The sequence below is a fragment of the Somniosus microcephalus genome, chromosome 9, assembly GCF_052327205.1.
Source record: "Somniosus microcephalus isolate GS21.2 chromosome 9, FLI_Smic_1.0, whole genome shotgun sequence".
NCBI classification, from domain to species: Eukaryota; Metazoa; Chordata; class Chondrichthyes; order Squaliformes; family Somniosidae; genus Somniosus; species Somniosus microcephalus.
Window position 1 is genome coordinate 190,073,987 of NC_140995.1, and position 19,587 is coordinate 190,093,573.

General features: G+C 41.7%; 1 protein-coding gene across 1 annotated transcript in view; it reads right to left on the reverse strand.

Moving 5' to 3' along the window:
• sim1a (SIM bHLH transcription factor 1a) overlaps positions 1-19,587 on the reverse strand; it is a 62,555-nt gene that overhangs the window by 40,791 nt on the left and 2,177 nt on the right. The window contains exons 3-9 of the mRNA XM_085997709.1: positions 10,006-10,088; positions 8,389-8,478; positions 6,444-6,552; positions 6,207-6,292; positions 3,411-3,610; positions 2,277-2,383; positions 1,599-1,746 (exon numbers count right to left, since the gene is read on the reverse strand). Of these exons, the coding sequence (XP_085853835.1) occupies positions 1,599-1,746; positions 2,277-2,383; positions 3,411-3,610; positions 6,207-6,292; positions 6,444-6,552; positions 8,389-8,478; positions 10,006-10,088 (823 nt within the window). The remainder of the gene's footprint in view (positions 1-1,598; positions 1,747-2,276; positions 2,384-3,410; positions 3,611-6,206; positions 6,293-6,443; positions 6,553-8,388; positions 8,479-10,005; positions 10,089-19,587) is intronic.

The window sequence follows — 19,587 nt, forward strand, 5'->3', positions numbered from 1 at the left end:
TGTACAGGGTATTGGTGAGACCACACCTCGAGTACTGCGTACAGTTTTGGTTTCCTTATTTAAGGAGGGATATACTTACATTGGAGGCAGTTCAGAGAAGGTTCACGAGGTTGATTCCTGAGATGAAGGGGTTGACTTATGAAGCAAGGTTGAGCAAGCTGGGCCTATACTCATTGGAGTTTAGAAGAATGAGAGGTGATCTTATTGAAACATATAAGATACTGAGGGGGCTCGACAGGGTAGATGCAGAGAAGATGTTTCCCTTCATGGGGGAATCTAGAACTAGGGGGCATAGTTTCAGAATAAAGGGCTGCCCATTTAAAACTGAGATGAGGAGGAATTTCTTCTCTCAGTGGGTTGTAAATCTGTGGAATTCTCTGCCCCAGAGAGCTGTGGAGGCTGAGTCATTGAATATATTTAAGGTGGAGACAGACAGATTTCTGAACAATAAGGGAGTGATGGGTTATGGGGAGCGGGCAGGGAAATGGAGCTGAGCCCAAGATCAGATCAGCCATGACCTCATTAAATGGCGGAGCAGGCTCGAGGGGCCAAATGGCCGACTCCTGCTCCTATTTCTTATGTTCTTATGTGACATCAAGCTTGGATTTTACAAATGTGCACAACCTTGTGCTTCGATCAATTGTTTGCATTCACTTGATTTCAAAATATACTTTTTTCAAAGTCATTGTTAAAATGAAGATACTGTGATATACTCGTCAGAAGATTTCCCACACTTTTCAGCACAACTGCAGTGATTGCATCAGTTGTTAGTCACATAAATGACAGAGCACCCTCCCTACCAGCACTGCTACTGACAGCTGATATAGGCACAAAAACAGAATCAGACCACTCCTCATGGTCTTCACGGTGCATACGTATCTGCATATGTAGAAAAGTTCTGAGTTCATCACACTTAAGACATCACACTTCAAACTGTCACACTCTTTGTTACATATGCAAAGCAAGTTTTACAAAAAATTACAAAGAAAACCAGTCATTTCCTGCTGCTGTCAGTCTACAGGGGAACGGCCACCATCTAACTTACCTCACAATTGTGTCATAGAGAAATCCACTTCGAATTAACTATTTACAGCAATTAAACAATGTGGCCTTAAAGGGACAGGTCAATTTACACACCTTTGCACTTTATCAGCAGAACAACACATTGTGCATTACATGGTATAATGCTCCTGTCATTTTAAAACACAGTAATGCCTTGGGAGATATGCTCATTATTTCAAAATAATAGATTAGCCTGCAGTAATTTCAAGGCATCGCGGGAGGTCTACATGATGGTCACAAATAGGACAATAACTAACAGTGCTAGGTCCTCCCCAACCCATAAGGACATTTATAGCTCAAGTCAGCCCATCATCTATTCTATCCATTTTTTTTGTTTGCTTATAGGAAATGTAGCTGAACTCTACACAAGATCTAAATATGATCATCCTGCCAACATCCTGTAGCATTGGTCCAATTTAGGTCCTTTTTAAAGTACATTTCGTTCTGGTGATGCAGCTTGACTTTATGGGAGCGCTTGCATCATTGCCAGGGCACCTGTGTTTAAACTAATAATGAGGAGGGAAATGGTTACTCACGTGAGGACGTAGTTGACACTGACGATGCAGTGGGGCCTGGAGGACCTGCTGTTGTGGACTATTGTTGCGTAGCTCTGAACCCAAACCCAGCCTCCGTGCTTTGCAAGGAAGCGGTAATATTTTGTCGTTACCTGTCCTTTGACAAGCACTGTGTACAGAAAGGAAAGCTAATCACTATTTCATCCTGATAATTCCTTCTTATTCTCCATTCACTGTTTATATAAAAATAAGTTCACAATGTTGGAACACAGAGCACCTCCTGTTTTAGTGCTAAAATGTTGTTACGAAGGTTGCAAGAGCGACCTGTAATGTATTCACAATTCCCCCAAGTTTTACTCTTGAGCAATCAAGATCGTATTTTGATTCCTGAGGGAAAGTACTTTAGCATCTTGGCCAGAAGACTCAGGCCCAATTTGTTTTATTCTGCCCTGAAGCTGATTTTCTTTTAGCTTCCAAAGGACTGACTATTTTTGGCACTAATCATTGCCAGCACATGAGCAGGACGTATTTTTGCCTTTGCAATATTCAAAATTCCTGTAACCTCAGATACCCAACTGAGGGCAATGCTAAAAGAAAAAATGAATTTAAGCTTCACAGCTATGACCAAATAAGGCAATCCTTGTGCTCACATACTAATCAGAAATTAATTAAGATTCTCACACATGGAAAAGTACTTACACAAATGATGAGCACAACGCAAGTGAAATGTATCACACCCATGGACGTGATGATAAAGAGTTTTTTCTATTAAATCCTGAGGTTCATAACCTGTCAGTTCAGCTACCCTGCATTGGAAAAACAGAAGACATGCATAAGCAGATATAAATGAGCATCCTAAATCATTGTCAAATGCTTATCCCCTTGTATACTCCATTCGATTGCATTACAAAATTAACTTCATCAACAATGGAAGATGAAGGATAAAGGAAGATAAATGAAGATAAAGTGCCCTTCACTTTGAACTCTTCCGTTCAAGTCTTGACTTTTGTAATGTAACTCTTTATGATTTGATGCACTGTTAGTCTGCTGAGCAGTAGACAGTGATAGATTGCACAAACTCATTTCTAATTCATAATTCTGAGAGACCTATGCTAAAAGGGTCTACCAGTATAAATATCATCTGGTGCCAAGAAGGATCTTTTTTCTGAGAATGGAGGTTCAAGCTGCTGGATGTTCCAAAGTATTTTCTGGTGATCTGCTCTAAAGCTAACCTACAATTGGAGGTGAACACAACACCATTCACAAGGGCTCAGGACAGATGCTGATTTTCAAGATGTTACTGCAGCTACTTGAGTGTTTGGGGGCTTCTACATAACTAATAGAGCACTGTGCTCTCTGTAACCCAACTACAGCACTACTTCAGGCAATTTTGTACTTGCAATGGATAAAGAATGAAACTCCATTGTTGACACTCATAGAGTCATAGAGTCATAGAGTTATACAGCACAGAAAGAGGCCCTTCGGCCCATCGTGTCTGCACCGTCCATCAAGCCCTGTCCAATCTAATCCCATTTTCCAGCATTTGGTCCATAGCCTTGTATGCAATGGCATTTCAAGTGCTCATCCAAATGCTTCTTGAATGTTGTGAGGGTTCCTTCCTCTACCACCCTTTTAGGCAGTGAGTTCCAGACTCCAACCACCCTCTGGGTGAAAAAGTTCCTCCTCAAATCACCTCTAAACCTCCTGCCCCTTACCTTGAATCTATGCCCCCTTGTTATTGACCCCCCTACTAAGGGGAAAACTTCCTCTATATCTATCCTATCTATGCCCCTCATCAAACCAAAAAATTACTTGACAATGTAATGATCTTACCTGGAATCAAGAAATATAAGTTTCATATCAAGGCTGGCTCGAAACATAAACATATTGCTGTGCAGTTTGATTTCTGTCACAGCACTTGGGGGCAGTGAATGGCCAACTGCCACCAATCCAACATTCTGGTAGCAACCATCAAAAGGAGACATGTCCAGGCTGTACTGGCGAATCTTTAGATAGCCACTGCAGTGAATAACCTGAAAGAAACAGATGCACTGTATTTTTATAGTGTGACTCATTAACACAATGGCAAAACACGAGTCACCCCACCCTTGAGTTCCTGACTGGTCATTTGTCTGTGAGCCGCAGTGTGGAGAATTCGAAGTCTCATGCCTGCCTTATTGGTTGCAAGTTTTTTTTATTCATTCACAGGATGTGGGCGTCACTGACAAGGCCAGCATTTATTGCCCTCGAGAAGGAGGTGCAGAGCTGCCTTCTTGACAGTTGAGTGGTTTGCTAGACCACTTCAGAGGGCAGTTAAGAGTCAACCACATTGCTGTGGGTCCGGAGTCACATATAGGCCAGAGCATGTAAGGATGGCAGATTTCCCTCCCTAAAGGACATTAGTGAACCTTCTCTTCTTCTTAGGCAGTCCCTCGGAACCGAGGATGACTTGCTTCCACATTAAAAATGAGTTCTCAGGTGACTGATGAGTCCAATGCGGGACCTACAGTCTCTGTCACAGGTGGGGCAGACGGTGGTTGAAGGGGCAGACGGTGGGGTGCTTAGGTTGATGTGCGCTCCTTCCGCTATTTGCGCTTGGCTTCCGCTTGCTCCCGGCGAAGAGACTCGAGGTGTTCGGCGAATTCCCGGATGCTTCTCCTCCACTTTGTGCGGTCTTGGGCCAGGGGTTCCCAGGTGTCGGTGGGGATGTTGCACTTTTTCAAGGAGGCTTTGAGGGTGTCCTTGAAGCGTTTCCTCAGCCCACCTGGAGCTCTCTTGCCGTGCCGGAGCTTGGAGTAGAGCGTTTGTTTTGGGAGTCTCGTATCGGGCATGCGGACGATGTGACCCATCCATCGGAGCTGATCGAGCGTGGTCAAAGCTTCGATGCTGGCCTAAGCGAGAACACTGATGGTTGGTGCACCTATCCTGCCAATGGATTTGTGGGATCTTGTGGAGGCAGCATTGGTGGTACCTCTCCAGTGCTTTGAGGTGCCTGCTGTACATGGTCCATGTCTCTGAAGCATACAGGAGGGCGGGTATCACTACTGCTCTGTAGACCATGAGCTTGGTGCTCCAATTAGTGAACCAAATGGGTTTTTACAACAATCCGATGGTTTCATGGTCACCATTACTGATACTAGCTTTTTTTTATTCCAGATTTTATTTTAACTGAATTCAAATCCAGATTTAAACTCTTGTCTCTGGATTACTAGTCCAGTAACATTACCACTATGCTACCGTTCCCTAGTATCTCATGATGTATTTCACAATGGCCTATTGAGGCTGTGAACTCAAATGTTTCTGTGTGGGGACCATTCCTACTGTTGAATGCCCTTCCAACTTCATGGACCACTTTAGTTTTAGGATTCCTGAAGGATGCTAACATCCCAAGAAAGTCAAGCCTTATACAGCAGAAAGGAATTTTGTGATATATTGTTGCTCCCTTCATTAACCCCCTCCTCCAATTCTTCCACAACTGATCAACCCATACCATCTTTCTCCAGTCAGAATAGCTGCTCTTTAAGCTTTTCCATGGGTTCTAACATGTATGCAGTTTGGAGGCACGAGATATACTTTCATCAGGAAAATAAACATTGTATCATTTTTCCCAGTGAGACACCAATACCGATCAACCTGACTAGGATTAGACAAAACCACCAGAAATATTGCTTAGTGGATTAGAGTTATGGACTCCACTGAGATTCACATGTACAACAAGAATTTATAAAGCATGTGCTTCCATTGCTATGGAGCTGCATTTTATTAGCAAGACAGCTGAATAATCCACAATCAGCTTTGTTGTGGGCCCTTTTAGATACACTGTGTACCAGATTACTTTGATATAAATTTCTTTTTTGGATTTGACAGTGTGAAAAATATCAATTTATATGAAATCCTCCAATGTGTAACTTGAAGTGACTGAATACATGGGGTATGGTAGCATAGCAGTTATGGACTAGCAACCTAGAGATTGTGAATTAAAATCCCTTCGTGATAAGTTGTTCAATAAATGCGGTAGCGCCAGAAAGATTGACCATGAAAGCTGCCGCATTGTCATTAAAATCCCAATTGGTTCATGGCTGTCCTTCAAGGAAGGGAACCTGCCAACCCTACTTGGTATGGCCTACACATGACTCCAGTCCCACACTAAATGATTGACTCAATGCCCTGGGGGCAACTAATGATGGGTGATAAATGCTGCCTTGCCAGCATTGCCCACAGCCCAAATTTTAAAAAATGACTTCCCCAAATAAGTAAAACATAACCAGCCATTACACATGAATTCTTTCCTAAGACCCATATCCCATTATAAGTAAATGCAACTTACTATTTGCCTTTCGGTAAATGAACAATTACTGTAAACATGTCTCTACATTAAAGTATTGTACATAAGTCTAGCCAAAATAATGTTTCCCTAAGGTGGGAGGGGGTGAGATATAATCATTTTGCAGTATACAGTCATGAATGTGAATAGCATTACCATATTGGGCACAAAATAAAAGATTATTTTCAAAATAATGTTCAATGTGCTTGGTTGTTTAATTGCTTTAAATTACTACCTACGTAAAACAGGAAAAGAATAATAGTCACAGTCCTAACATGATCACACATCAGATGAGCAGAACTCACCTTGTAACCACCACAGGTTAAGCCTGCATTCCTCTTTGCCAAAACACACTTCATCCTCAGGAAAAAGGATCGTTCAATTTCATATTCTGTTAAAACACACCATAACAGTTTACAGTACTATAGAGGTGGCAGGGTGGGAGGGGGGGAAGGAGGGGAAAGGGGACAAAAGCAACCCCCCACCCCACCTCAAATAAGAATAAGCACAGGTCAGAATGTGTGAGAATAGATTTGGTGTACCTTGAACAAAGTGAGAGTGGTAAGGCTGATGAGCTGTTAGAACTGCAGTCATCTCATCGTGGTCAGCTGGGTGGATGTACTCATATATACTGTTTCCAGTCAGCTCTACCTGTTAACATCATGAACACTTTTAAACTTTCCTTGAAAACAGTTCGGTAATGAAACAGATGCATCGCACACGTATTCACCCGCGCACAATCAAAGGCTCGCGGGGAGAAATGAAAACCATTTACTTCTATACTGCATCTGATAATTTCGGGTAATTTTAAAGAAGTCACTTCAAGTGTGCTGATTTTGTATTCTTATTTATGATTGTTTACATGAATATTCTATGAATATTAATTAGCTGGGGAAAAACACATTAAACTGCAGCCTTTGAAAGATATAGATCTATACTTTATTTTATAATGCTTTGCCAAGTTTTTAATAACCAAAAATGAAAGGAAAAAATTAGCATAGAAACTGCAAAAATATAAGTAAAAAATAAAACAAAAGGGAAGCTGGGCCTGTTTGTACATTGGTATGCTCTCTTTGCAATCTCACATAAATTTGTATACTTCAAATATTTGTTGCAATGCGGAAAAGAGTTGTTATTGGTTTTTAGAGCTGGCGTTTTGTAACCAACACACTGAAGGTAGTTTCCAAATATTTTGAAATTTAGACTTCCAGGCATATGGGCATCCCCATTATAAAACGCTATGATATAAGCCCCTGGTACTCAAAAGCAATTTATTACCCACTTGTCACATTAATACAGCATTGTAGCCTTGTTAATGATTTTCAGGAACATTATCTGAACAATGGTGTGGGGACAATTGATGAGGTCACTACTGCTGGATAGCTCTGGGTTTCTTAAAGTTGCACTAGTCATTTTTCAGGGAAGCTAAAGATTATAAGAGTTGTGATATTTTATTACTGTTCCAATTGTGTCATTGCAATAAGATTATTTTTAAGTGAACATTAAAGTGCGCAATGACTGTCCATTTATCTTATGATCTATGACTATTTTATTACCAGCCTCTTCATAGTCTACCATACAGAAAGTTTCATGCTTTTTGCAATGTATGCACTGCTTTACAATAATTAAACAGCAGTGAATTTTAAAAGATTTAAATTGGCATTGATTTTTGAAAATCAGAATATAATTATATTAAATATAGTGTATTTATACTACTTGCAAAAATATGATGTATTGTATTTTTAAGATTAAATGAACTTTTCTGTAGCAGACTTTTTAAACATATAACAATTTAAAAAAGCATGGATAGATCACAGAATCACTGGGCAGTCCATACTCTGTTGTAGATTAATGTGCATTACTTCACACAAAATCCAGTGTAGTAATATTAAGCCTAACTTGCTTAGAGTTAACCCAAAAAATAAGGATAAAGGCAAACAAAATGTTATTTTGTCACCAATGGACTCTATTTACTTCATGCTGATGCTTAAGTCCCGGGTATATTTTTTATGAGATTTTTGTCAGTCTTGCCTGTCATTTTATTTTTATGAACCTTTGGTTCTGATCGTGAATAAAAACAAAAAAGTATCAACATTGGATATCTTGGAGCCCGCAACTCCGAACAACGGTCTGACTGAATCAAATTCCAACAGCACACAATCTGTGGAAATGATTTTGAATGATGTGAGCACACAATACAATGAATGTGTTTTATCTGAGATCAATCATGACTCCACAATAGGAGGCAGTGATCGAATGTGTCACTCAATTCAGATCTCCATTATGTTCGGACATACATATTAAATACCGACATGCAAATAATATTGTTTAAAAGCCTACTTAATGCGCGCGAGTTTATACATCATAAATAATCAAATACGAATGATAAATGGCTAAATACATATTTGTGAATGCATACGTACATATTATAGATACCTACATACATAGGGAAAGGACAATGGGGACTGGAGAGATTGTGTGTCCTACCTGTGATAGTCCCAAATGAACTGACGCCGTTTCAGAGATGTACATAATTTTCCCATCTGGGGCCACCACGAAGATGAAACCATCCAGGGTCTGGATGTCCAGAAACAACAACAACAAAAACATGCATCACTTTTTGGCGAAACGAGGCGACTCTATCGAATATTCTGACAATACTGTCTTTGGCTGGAGTTGTACAAGGAATATGCGCATCTTTCTTCATTCTCTGCCTGCTGTCTGCCTCGGCAGCGGCAGAAGGTTCTCCGGAGAAACGCGCCACGTTCCCGCGATATCATTAATTACAGAACCAGAACGCAAGAGTGTTTTACCAAAACGGTAACGCTGAGCTCTGTCTGACTTGCTGGGGAATTGTTTAGGAAGATTGTTTGAATTCTTGGCCAGATTTTGTAACCTCAAAAAAGAACACAGCCTGTCTTGAAATAGTGTGGCGATGCCGGAGTTGGACTGGGGTGGACAAATGTAAGAACCTGGTGTTGTGTGACTTCTTACATTTGTCTTGAAATATGCATCATTCGTTTTCTGATTGACCACCTTATCAGATGGTACTTCTCGTATTCACAGAATAAATCTATAATAATGTTATATATTTTACAGAGATAATGATATGTAATTGGGGAAAGATAATAATGATTCGTGCATCTGGCTTTGATTTTTTGAATGTGTTACTGTATCAAAGTGTTGTACTGCCCACCTGGCTTACATCATTCCACGCGCTTTTGGACTGCAAGCAGTGTCGGCAACTATTATTTTATTCTGTAGCTAAAGTGCTCTTCCGGTTCACTATCAGAAGGTCCCACACCCGCCCTTCTAACACCTGTGTGCGTGACAGTGATTATGTTATTTTTATTCGTTTTTATGGGATGTGGGCGTCGCTGGCAAGGCCATCATTCATTGCCCATCCCTGTCACATCATTGCAGGTGGGAATCCGGTCAAAAAATAAATGGACACGCAGCTGATTGGATTTTGTTCATTATGAAACCATTAAGGGCTGAAGGTAACGGCGACTGAAAGAGAAATGGTGTATATTTTATAGCAGTCTTCGAGTATAATATTTAGTATCCTTCTCAGCAGTGGGCCGCAAAGAATCATGACCGACGACACTTGAATTAATAATCTAGTCTTAAAATCAAATTTACATAAAACAATAATAAATAATACTCTCAGTAGTTTCTTTTGTCTTGAGATAATTCATGTTTTTCAATCTTAAAGAGTAACAATAATCCAGCTTGTCATTAAGACAGTATCAGGCGGCCTAGCGGGGTTGTTGCTCGCAGCCCGGCTGGAAGCCCGCTTTTTATCATGAAACTGATACGGAAAGTGTCATTGACTATCCGAGAGCAGAGGGCCGGGAACATTGGTATTTCACTAACATGCTGACATGCGACTTTTGCCCACGCTGAGGTGTCACTGGCTTGTGTTAACCTTACAGGTGTATTAGGAATTGGATTCCCACGTCCCACGTTGTTCCGACGACTTTTGCTTTTCACGCGAAGCATTTTTTTAAAAAAAACACAACGCTGCTTGTCGCAGACACGAATGTTTGAAGCGATGTGCATTTGATAAAGTGCAATGAACAATGAGCGTTCCTGGCGATTTACCTGTAAAAGGTGAGATCCCAATTCTCGGCCGACATTATCCAAGTGACCAGTGCGACTGGTCTGGCCCCAGGCTTCTCCCAGTCCTAAAACGTAGGAAAACAGTAAGAAACGGTACGGGGACTGAGGCGAAGTGGACGCCCCACAAGCTCCGCGCTCACCTCGGCGGGCCGGGAAGCGGCGAGGATCACGCACTACACAACCGCTAACATGTTTGGAGTTGACTTGTGGGCAGTTCAGGAGCTGGATTTATTTTTACATAATTCATTCCATTTTATTTTAGGCAGTATTATTGCGGGGAAAACACCTCCGAGCCGGAATGTTTTCTTGCCGATTTGACAATAATTAGGTCGTTTGTATAACACATTGAATGAACGTGTTTAAATGATAAAATGTTTAAACAAAACAGAACTAGGCTAAAGCAATTATTTGTGTTAAATAGTTGAGTGTAAGTATAAACGACAATCAAACAATAAAATAGTATCTAATATTTAACATAACCATATAAAATAGGGATTAGGGGCCATCTTAAATAATGTCTACAACTCAGAGTGATATTTGAATAAATATCTGGTTTATTTGTATTGATAGCGATTCCTTTTATTAAATTTCATTTATGTTTGATGTGGGTTATCAAGGTCGAATGTGAAGATGTCTGATCAGTGAGAAACACCGCAGAGCAATATACAGATCTTCCCCCTTCATAAAGATCTGGCCTCACAAATACATAACCACGGTCATTTATCAAGAAATATTCAAACAAATACTCGGCTGACTAATAACAAAGCTTGGCATATCTTATGAGCGCACACTTTCACGTTGCTTTGTGCCCCTTTCTGCACCCGTCATTTCTGTGTGATAAACTGTCTTTCACACACTTCTGGTATAACTAACCACTGGGGAGCAGGGGGAGGGGGCACATTTACAGACCCTGCCATCTTAAACAGACACCCAAACGAAATCAGGCGACCATGTAACTCGCGGGTGGAAGAGCTGAATTAGCTACACGCAGGAATGGTGTGCAAATGCGCACAGAAAGTGTCAGTGTGTGAACAGGTTGCTGCTTTTCCGCACTTGCACTGGGGTTCGGGGTTTCTGGCTGCTATTAGAATAGATCAGGCTGAGATTGGAGCGCATCGAGAGTTAGCAAAGAGGGGATTTCATTTGGAATCCGTGAACCAAAAAAAATAGGAGCGAGTTCAAGGACGTCGCCAGGGCGCCTTGTAAATCTAGTTTACTCTTGTGCCACTATGACAAACAGAAGCACTGTGAATGAATTGATGTGCGTTATATTAAAGTCCCGTTTATTACCTCAACCGTTACTTTATCAGGCGAAGCTGCAAGTATTTGAACAAAACGGAGACATTTCTTTAACAGCCTGTACTTTCGATCCAAATGTCCATTGCTTTAGAACGGTCAAGAAAATCCAAACTATTGGCCAGAAAGCGGGCAGAATCGAAAGACGTTGCAAAACTTGCGAGCGGGCTGATTTTTAAAACCATATATAATTAGAATTAAACTGCGAACCATTTATTTTCTCAGCCTGTGAGCAATACCGTAGTTTGTTCGAAATAGTTTTCATTTTGTAAATTGTAATCTCGTTTTCAAGCATTAATTGTGGCATGTCGTATTGGCACTCCGGTTAGATATACACTTGTTAATATAACATTCGCCTGGGATTATTTAATGTCAAGAAGAAGAGAAAGTAACGAACCAAACAGCTCTTTCATCGGCCTGACTCACCAAACCCGTTTGAATGGTTGCGGATGCCAAGCTCTCAGTTTCGAAGTCACCTTTTCGGCATTTGACCAGACTGTCACCGAGCTGATTCCACAACCCTGCCATGATCAGTGTTCTTGCCTGCCCCTCACTACTGACATCTTAAATCTGACCGATACTGATTATCACCTGTGGAGAAACTGATGTGTGTATTTCCTTCCTGTAACAAATTTATTTCCCCTTCCTATCAGCCCAAGTTATTACACTAGCGCGAGAGAAAAAAACTACAAATGGCTCATTTCCCCCCATTCGCTACCTCATGAGAGGCGATGCATCGAAACCTCTTTTGTGTCGGTGACTTCCTACCCTGCTATCCGTTTATTCTTCAGATCTTCTGCGCTACACTATATATAACATATATAGCGAGAAAATCTCGGCGACATACGAGCTTCGTGTCCGTCAGCTGACTGTTAGTTGACAGTTTGAGGATTAGATCGTGGACAAACAAACTGCAGCTCCCGAGGTTTTGTTGTTTTGAGGATAAAGGTAACAGTCGGTGGATGGAGGGCAGGATTCAGCATTTCCAACCCAGATTGCCTGACTGATGTGATGCAAATTGGACAACGACAAAAAAGAGATTCCAGCAAGCACTTGTGCTGTCAACCCCACACGGAGACCGAATTATAGACCCGTGCCTACAAAAGAGCACCAACACACACCCATTTGTGAAGGGCTTCCTCCAGCCACAATGCGACCATTATTGTCATTGTGCCTGTTCCCAGTGCATTATTCTGCTCAGAGGGTTTAAACCAAGTCTATTCTGACTCCTGTTGTCGTTGTTTGGGATTGTAACGTGATGAGTGGGAGAGTTTACAGACGCGGGTCCGTAAATAACTTTCACTTAAGTGTGAGAAAGCCATGAAATGGTCGTTCCCTTCCTGTGCGCGCCTTACTTGGCATGTTATGTCGAGTGTTCCGGAGGGGGGAGGGGGGGGGAAGAGGGCATTCCTCCAAAACAGCTGCATTTAAAGATATGTGCGCCCCAAGAAACACTGAGCTTTTCAAAGAAATGTCCTTTGTATTTAGAAAGTCGCCCCCCACCCGCTCGAAATGCCTAAGAAAGTGCAGCAGGTTTTCAAGGATAAAGCAAGCAGTGCGATTTGTAATCAAACTGCGGGTGCGTTTTCACATGTTGCTAATACTTGAGGCGGCCAATAATGTAATCCGTGCGCACAAAAGGTAGTTTGCAAAAACTAATCGTGTTTAAATACAATCATTAATGTGAATCCCATTTATTTATTCAAGCCTTAAACAGAGTTGGCATGAGCCACCATGAATAACATGCATCTGTGTTCCGTGGCTATTTGGAGGAGGGCGAATCAAACTCCAGTTCTTGTCCAGGTCAACTTCAAATAGTGTACCTCACGTTTTCGATTATAATGATGGTTGGCAGTGGGGCCCACCGGATGAAAAGCCGTTCATAAACTCGCATTATTTTCTCTTTTGACAACCACCACAAAAAGCAAAGGCCGAGCAGTAAGTTCCCTTGTCCAAGAACATTGAGACTCGGCTCTGAGGAGTTGATCTGAACAAGTAATCCAATGTAAATCATTTCCTAAACAGAACGAAATCTATTGAAATCACTGGAGGAATTAGCCTTGAGACTGGAGACTAAAGTTGTGATTTTTGCACTTGACCTACCGCCGAGAAGCGGCGCGACCATCAGAGCTCGCTTTTTTGAATGGAAACAAGAGGTGGGGGTGGGGGGGGGGGGGGGTGAAGATACTCTTGTAAGGTGAAGAGGCCTGAGATGAAATAAGCAGCTTTTGTGCGTTGAAATATATAGCTGAAGCTTTCGGGAGGCGAAGGATTTTCCCAGCGAGAAGAGGTGTATAATCTACTGTGGAGGGAATCCGCGACCTCCTTCAAATTAGCCTTTCAATGTTAAAAGACTTGATTTAATAATATTTTTAAGTTATTGTGTAGGTGAAAGTGACATTAAGCTATAGGGAGCTGGTGGCTAAAATGGCTCCGATTCCAAGTGAAGCCTCGGCGCGCACACGGGGGGAGAAGAAAAAAGTTTCCGAGAAACAGTTGGACGGCGGGATTGATGCATTGAAGGGCCCATTTCCATTTAAATACCCCCTGACCCGGATTACCTCAATGGACTGGACGCTTGTGTTTTGTAATTTCCTGAAAATGAGATTTCGATTTATAAAACAAGAAACCAATTAGTAACCAAATGAGGCGAAGTAGATCCAGTAAAATTGACCAAATCCCAGAGGTGCCATTTAAGGCAGTTCTTGGCGAGTAAAGCGATGGTTTCTAATCAGTCCTCAGCTCGCCTCGTTCTCCAGCTGGGCTTTCTGCTATCCAAAAAAAGCAATCGATCCAAATTTCTCAGAATGAATCTCAAACTCCACATTATTATTATATATATTAATGTATAATTTAAAGCAGGAACAAGAAGGATCCAGCAAACACCACCCACAACCCTAAATAATGTGTACACAACAGGCCCATTGCCTGTGATGGTGATGAGAATTAGAATCCATTCAATTACAATTTAGTAGTTGGTTTTCAGAATTTTGATGGGACTATTAATATATAGTGCGTGCAACTGGTTTTAAAAGTATATGTGTGGTAATTGATTTTAAAAGTCTGCATCCATTGTTTCAGGTTAGGCTGGCAGTAATTAATATCGGACGTAAGAGGGCCTGTTAAGATCACATTTCCTAAAGTAATTACATTTTCTCGTCGCTTTTTATAAAGTCCCCGTCTCTGAACTGTTGGGATATAATTTAAAAGAAAATTCAATTGTTACTTTGTTTGCCACTTGATGTAAACTGAACATTTGAGACACCGCCGTCAAAAATATAACCTGATTTACGGGATCTTGGCCACGCCATTTATTCAAGCCCATTATGTTTCTGGGGAGTTCTAATTATATATTATTCTGAGACGGGTACACTTGTACACACCCTTGTACTGCAATACTCTTGTCGGTTTTTTTTATAAGAAGCTGATCCATCGAGTGTTTTTGGATGGAAGTTTCTCCCTGTCCGCTTTTATTAAAGGGAGCAGAAAAGGAAGAACGATGCATCCAACCCAGTTTGAGATCAGGAATAGCGCGACCGAGATCAGCTGTAAAGATCCTCGGATCGCTACCTGGCCTATACCTGGGGACAGATCAAATGATTGTAACAATTCCCATCCGCATAGTTCCTGTGAACTGTATTTAAAAACAACACACACACACACGCTTAAATGCCAATGATTTCGTCAGTGTGCGAAATAATTCTAAATCTGTTCATGGAGATGTGTTTAAGACTTCGCTATACTTCAGTGCACAGAGGAAATCTGGCCCCGTTTTGTTCTTGTGCCTTCTTTAGTGAGTTAAAAGCGAGCAGTTAGCACCTGGTTGTCACGAGATAGTCAGGGGGCTGAACACAGCGAGTAAAGGTATCTATCCCAATAGTGCACTGAGAGCAACCTGGCGCAGGTGAATTCTTTTTCTCAGCCCCCCGACCTTTTGGATTCTCGCTGCAAGCATCAGCCCTTAGCGGAGATAAATCCAACTTCAGCCTACAGTACCACCACCACCTCGAAGAACGGGACATATATCACAGACATGGCAATCATTTCTTCCTTTTAAATCGCAAAAATGCCCTCATATTCAGCATCCCGTTTTCCTTTACAAACCGGCAGGATAAAACCGTGGCAAGTGAGATTCTAGCAACCCGCCCCCCCTCCACATGCAGACAAATCGATCAGATCAAATGCTTAACATTAATACAATAATAACTACCAACAGGAAACATAAAACTGGCCATTAGAATTTTAAAAACGAAAAATTGTGTTTGAAATTTATTTTTTGCGCACTGGATTGGAAACAACATTTTTACTCTAGTGTTGAATATCTCGACGAGGTCACCTTTTCATTATATATTTATGTCTGTGTGTGTGTGTGTGGATGAGGGGGAAGGATCTCAGTTTCAATTTGTCTGGCTGTATATGTGTGCGTGTTATTTTGGGCGTGGGGTCGGATCTGACTCTTGGGTTTGTTTATGTATAGGATCTTGCTCTGAGACTGTATGGGTCCTGACTAAGTCTGTGTGTATATATGGGATCTGTGTGTGTGTGTGTGTATGGGATCTGACTCGGTGTCTGAGCCTGTGTGTACGGGATTTGTCTGTCTGTCTGAGCCCTCCTGTGTATGTATGGGATTCCAGCCTGTCGGCCTAGATGCTGGGGGCGTCTGAAGGTTTTTAGGCTTGCAATGCAATCTGGTGAAAGGACCTGTTGTTTTTCTCTCTCTCTCCCTGTTTGTTTTGCTCTCATTCGGGCTAAGCAACAGAAAGATCTAGCCTGCTGAAGAACCATTCTCTATGGGTTCTCCAGATAACTGGAGCCGGCGTCCCCGGCCACAATTTCCAGACAACAAGGTGGTGTTTTTCCACCGGACTATCTCATTGGGGCACTGACCAACGCCAGGAACGTTAGCATATTAAACAAAAGTCACTAAGAATTTGAACGGCGTGTTTCTCCGAATTGCACGTGTAAAATGTTGCCAGATGGAGGTCTGTAAAGCAGGTACTGGCAGTCAGTCCCTTTCCAAAAGGATTCTAACCCCCCGAGCCTTGTATTGTGTTTCACTCTAAACTGACTGTAATAAAGTTCTAAGGAAAGGTGGTACGGCGCGGTTAGCCTCCGTCTTGTAGAGCAATACTTTTTATAAATCAGAATGGCGTCTGTGGGCCCCACAATCAGCAGTAAACGTCAATTAAAATGTGGATTGATAAACAGAAAGCTCTCTGAAGTCTTAAAACGGCCGGTGACCCCTTTAGGTCTCAACAGAGCGAAGTGTTAAATCAAAGAAAACACGCAACCTGAACAGGGAAGGGTTTCTCATTAGTGACAAATGAAAACGGCAACATTTGACTTCGCGGGGGAGTTTGGGATCGCTCCCCCCAGCTAGGGTTGCGCCGACCCCTACCACCCCCCCCCCCCTCCGCCCTCCGCCCTGTAAATCTAATGTTCGCTTCGTTTTGGTTGGTTGCTAGTTTGAAGGTTTAGAAAATTGCACATAGTAGCTCTACGATAAGCAAATAGTGCATTTCTCGATTCTTAATAGCTGCAAGCGAGGGAACAATATAATCAAAGGCTGGTTTATTAGACTATAATAGTGTGACTTGTAAGTGGAGCTACAAGTGCTGGTCTGAAACATCCAGGGATGTCCACACACAACACGGCAGGAATCTCCAGGCCTCAGCGATGCGAATAGAGAATGGCAGCATTCCATTCTCGATTGGACATAGTCATTTCAAAAACACTAACATCTTACACCATTGTATTAGGCGGGATTGCTATCAGCTATTGTCTGATTGCTTTGTATGTAGGGGAATTCTTTCCTGGGCTGTTGGGATCAAGTTGACATTTTTAAGCAACAGTGACAGCAGCGATTTTGATATGGATTGTCAAGTCTCCTGAAGCAGTATTTCCCGAGCCATGTTTTATGCTGAGTAAACTTGATGTAAATCGAAAGTTATTCCTAACCATAATCTCCTGCTCCCCTGGGATGCCTTTCTTTACCTCGAACTGTCCCGCGCGGTGCTGTCCGAGCTCAAACATGCATTTTTAATTCAACGCGCCTGGTGATGCTAAACGGAGGGCAAAAAGATCGCTCCTGCCATTTCAATTTACCTTTCTGGAGTCTGTACTCTGAGCTTAAGCGAATTAACAACGCCTTATGTTTTAAATGCTGTATTTGTTTCACACAAAATGTTCATCTTGGTTTATTAAGTTTAAGTTCCTAACAACACATGCCTTCACTTTCACAATACTGCACTTTTACTGTTTACATTTTACAATTGAGTTTTTGTGCAGAAAATAGTTACAAAGTTTTCAAAACAGTGAAAGTGCATTTCAAGTAAAACGTTTAAATACACATATTCCTTCTCTCTCTCTCTCTCTCATATGTCTCCGTTCGGTCTCTCCAAGCACAATGTGTTGGAACAGCAGCCTTCAGAAAGGAACTGTTTACAGAAGAACCGAGCTGCTGAGAGTGTCTGGATATCAAACCAATCACACTCGCCTACTGCAGCACTTCAGGCAACTGCCTGCGAACCCTCAGAGGCTCTTTAATTGCTTGGTCACTGTATGCTCCTGCTCTTCAATGAGTCATAAGGAAATTAGATTTCCTGTCATTTTTTTCTAATACCTTATACGTTTAAAATCATGCAATAATGCATCAAAGGTCTAAACATGCTATAGCACTGTGACAGCCATGCCACCGCTTTTCAAAATTGGTGTGAGCATTTCAATCTCGTAGTCATGGTGTTTCGGTTTAAGCGTTTCAGTTGCAAAACCCTTGGCACTTTTAACCATATCGAGAGCTATTCAACTGTGTTTAAATATGAATTATTGTACATACAACCATTGAACGTGCAATGATTTATATTTAAATAAAACAAGAAAATAACCTCATGCATAATTATTAATGGGGCAATATGTACACACAATATTATGAATTATTGCTGTTGTCAACAATATTGGTAATAATGGCACTATCCTTGTGCTTTCAACTATCAGCTTAGGGAGTTGGTCTGTAGCGCCTATCAGTGTATTTTTTTAGTTATGTTGGTGGGAAAACACACCGCGATATACCTCACCTGGTCACAATTTGGTTCAGCGCAATCTCTTGTATACACGAAATTACTTGGCGATTAGTGATTCGTTTCTTAAATCTGGGTTGGCAGTCTCGCAAGGGTATAATTAAAACGGGGGACGAGATTTAATTTGAAAGAGACATTAGAAAACGTGAGAAGTAATGATCAGCCCCATGTTCTCACAGCTTGAGCCGATTAGAATTTGAGGTGTCGACTGACAATTCCGATTGTCATTTGACACGAGAATATGCGTGGCATGCACCGAAAAGGGCTAGATGGCATGTGTGTGTGTGTGTGTACAGTACAGCGCGAGAATTATACACACATATACAATTGGACCTACATTCACGCTATTTCCTAACGGTTAACATATTCCTTGGTTAGCAGTTGTTGCTGTAGTGCACTTTGCTCTGGTGTTCTCTGGGGCTTTAAAACACGTTTGTTTTTTCAGAGGGTGTTGCTGCCGAGTAGATCCGCTCTCTCTCTCTCTCTCTCTCTGAAACCCTATAGATTACTCACCACCTTACAAGCAGCGCCATATGCTTCGTTTGATCAAACATCTCGTCAGATATGCAAAACCATAATTGACAAGTCTCTCCTGAAAGCACGCGGAAAAGTAGCCCAGTGGGGCTGATAAATCACCGCAGAGAATGGGAGAAGGGTGGAATCGTGAACATTTTGGTTTTGAAACGTGGAATATTGAGGATGTAAATAAGACGAATGATTAGACAGCGCACGGTGCTAACAACAAATCGAACAAGGTGCAAACACATAAGCTAAACTATAATCAAACATTTCTATTGCAGTTACCGCTGTACGACCGGCCAGTATATTTAGGACAGACCTACACAAAGCGGCATCCTCAATCTTTAATTGAGCAAGCGCTCATTGCCAACACTTTAAAAGCTCACGATTTGCGGATTATCCCAATTGTGAACTGCAATGAACACACTCACAAAACAAAGTAAATAATAACGGGGCGGAGACACAATCGCCGGCCCACGGCTGAACTACAACAGCGGGCTTCAATCCGTAAATCAGCCTGCGGTGGAAATATTACTTTTACATTCTATACTTGTGCGGCTTTAGCCTCACATATCTAGAATAAAATGCATATCTTATAATAGGGCTTTGCAACAGGAAGTACATTAGTCCTGTTGTTGTTTTGCAGTAGCTCTATACACGTCCAGAAGCACCG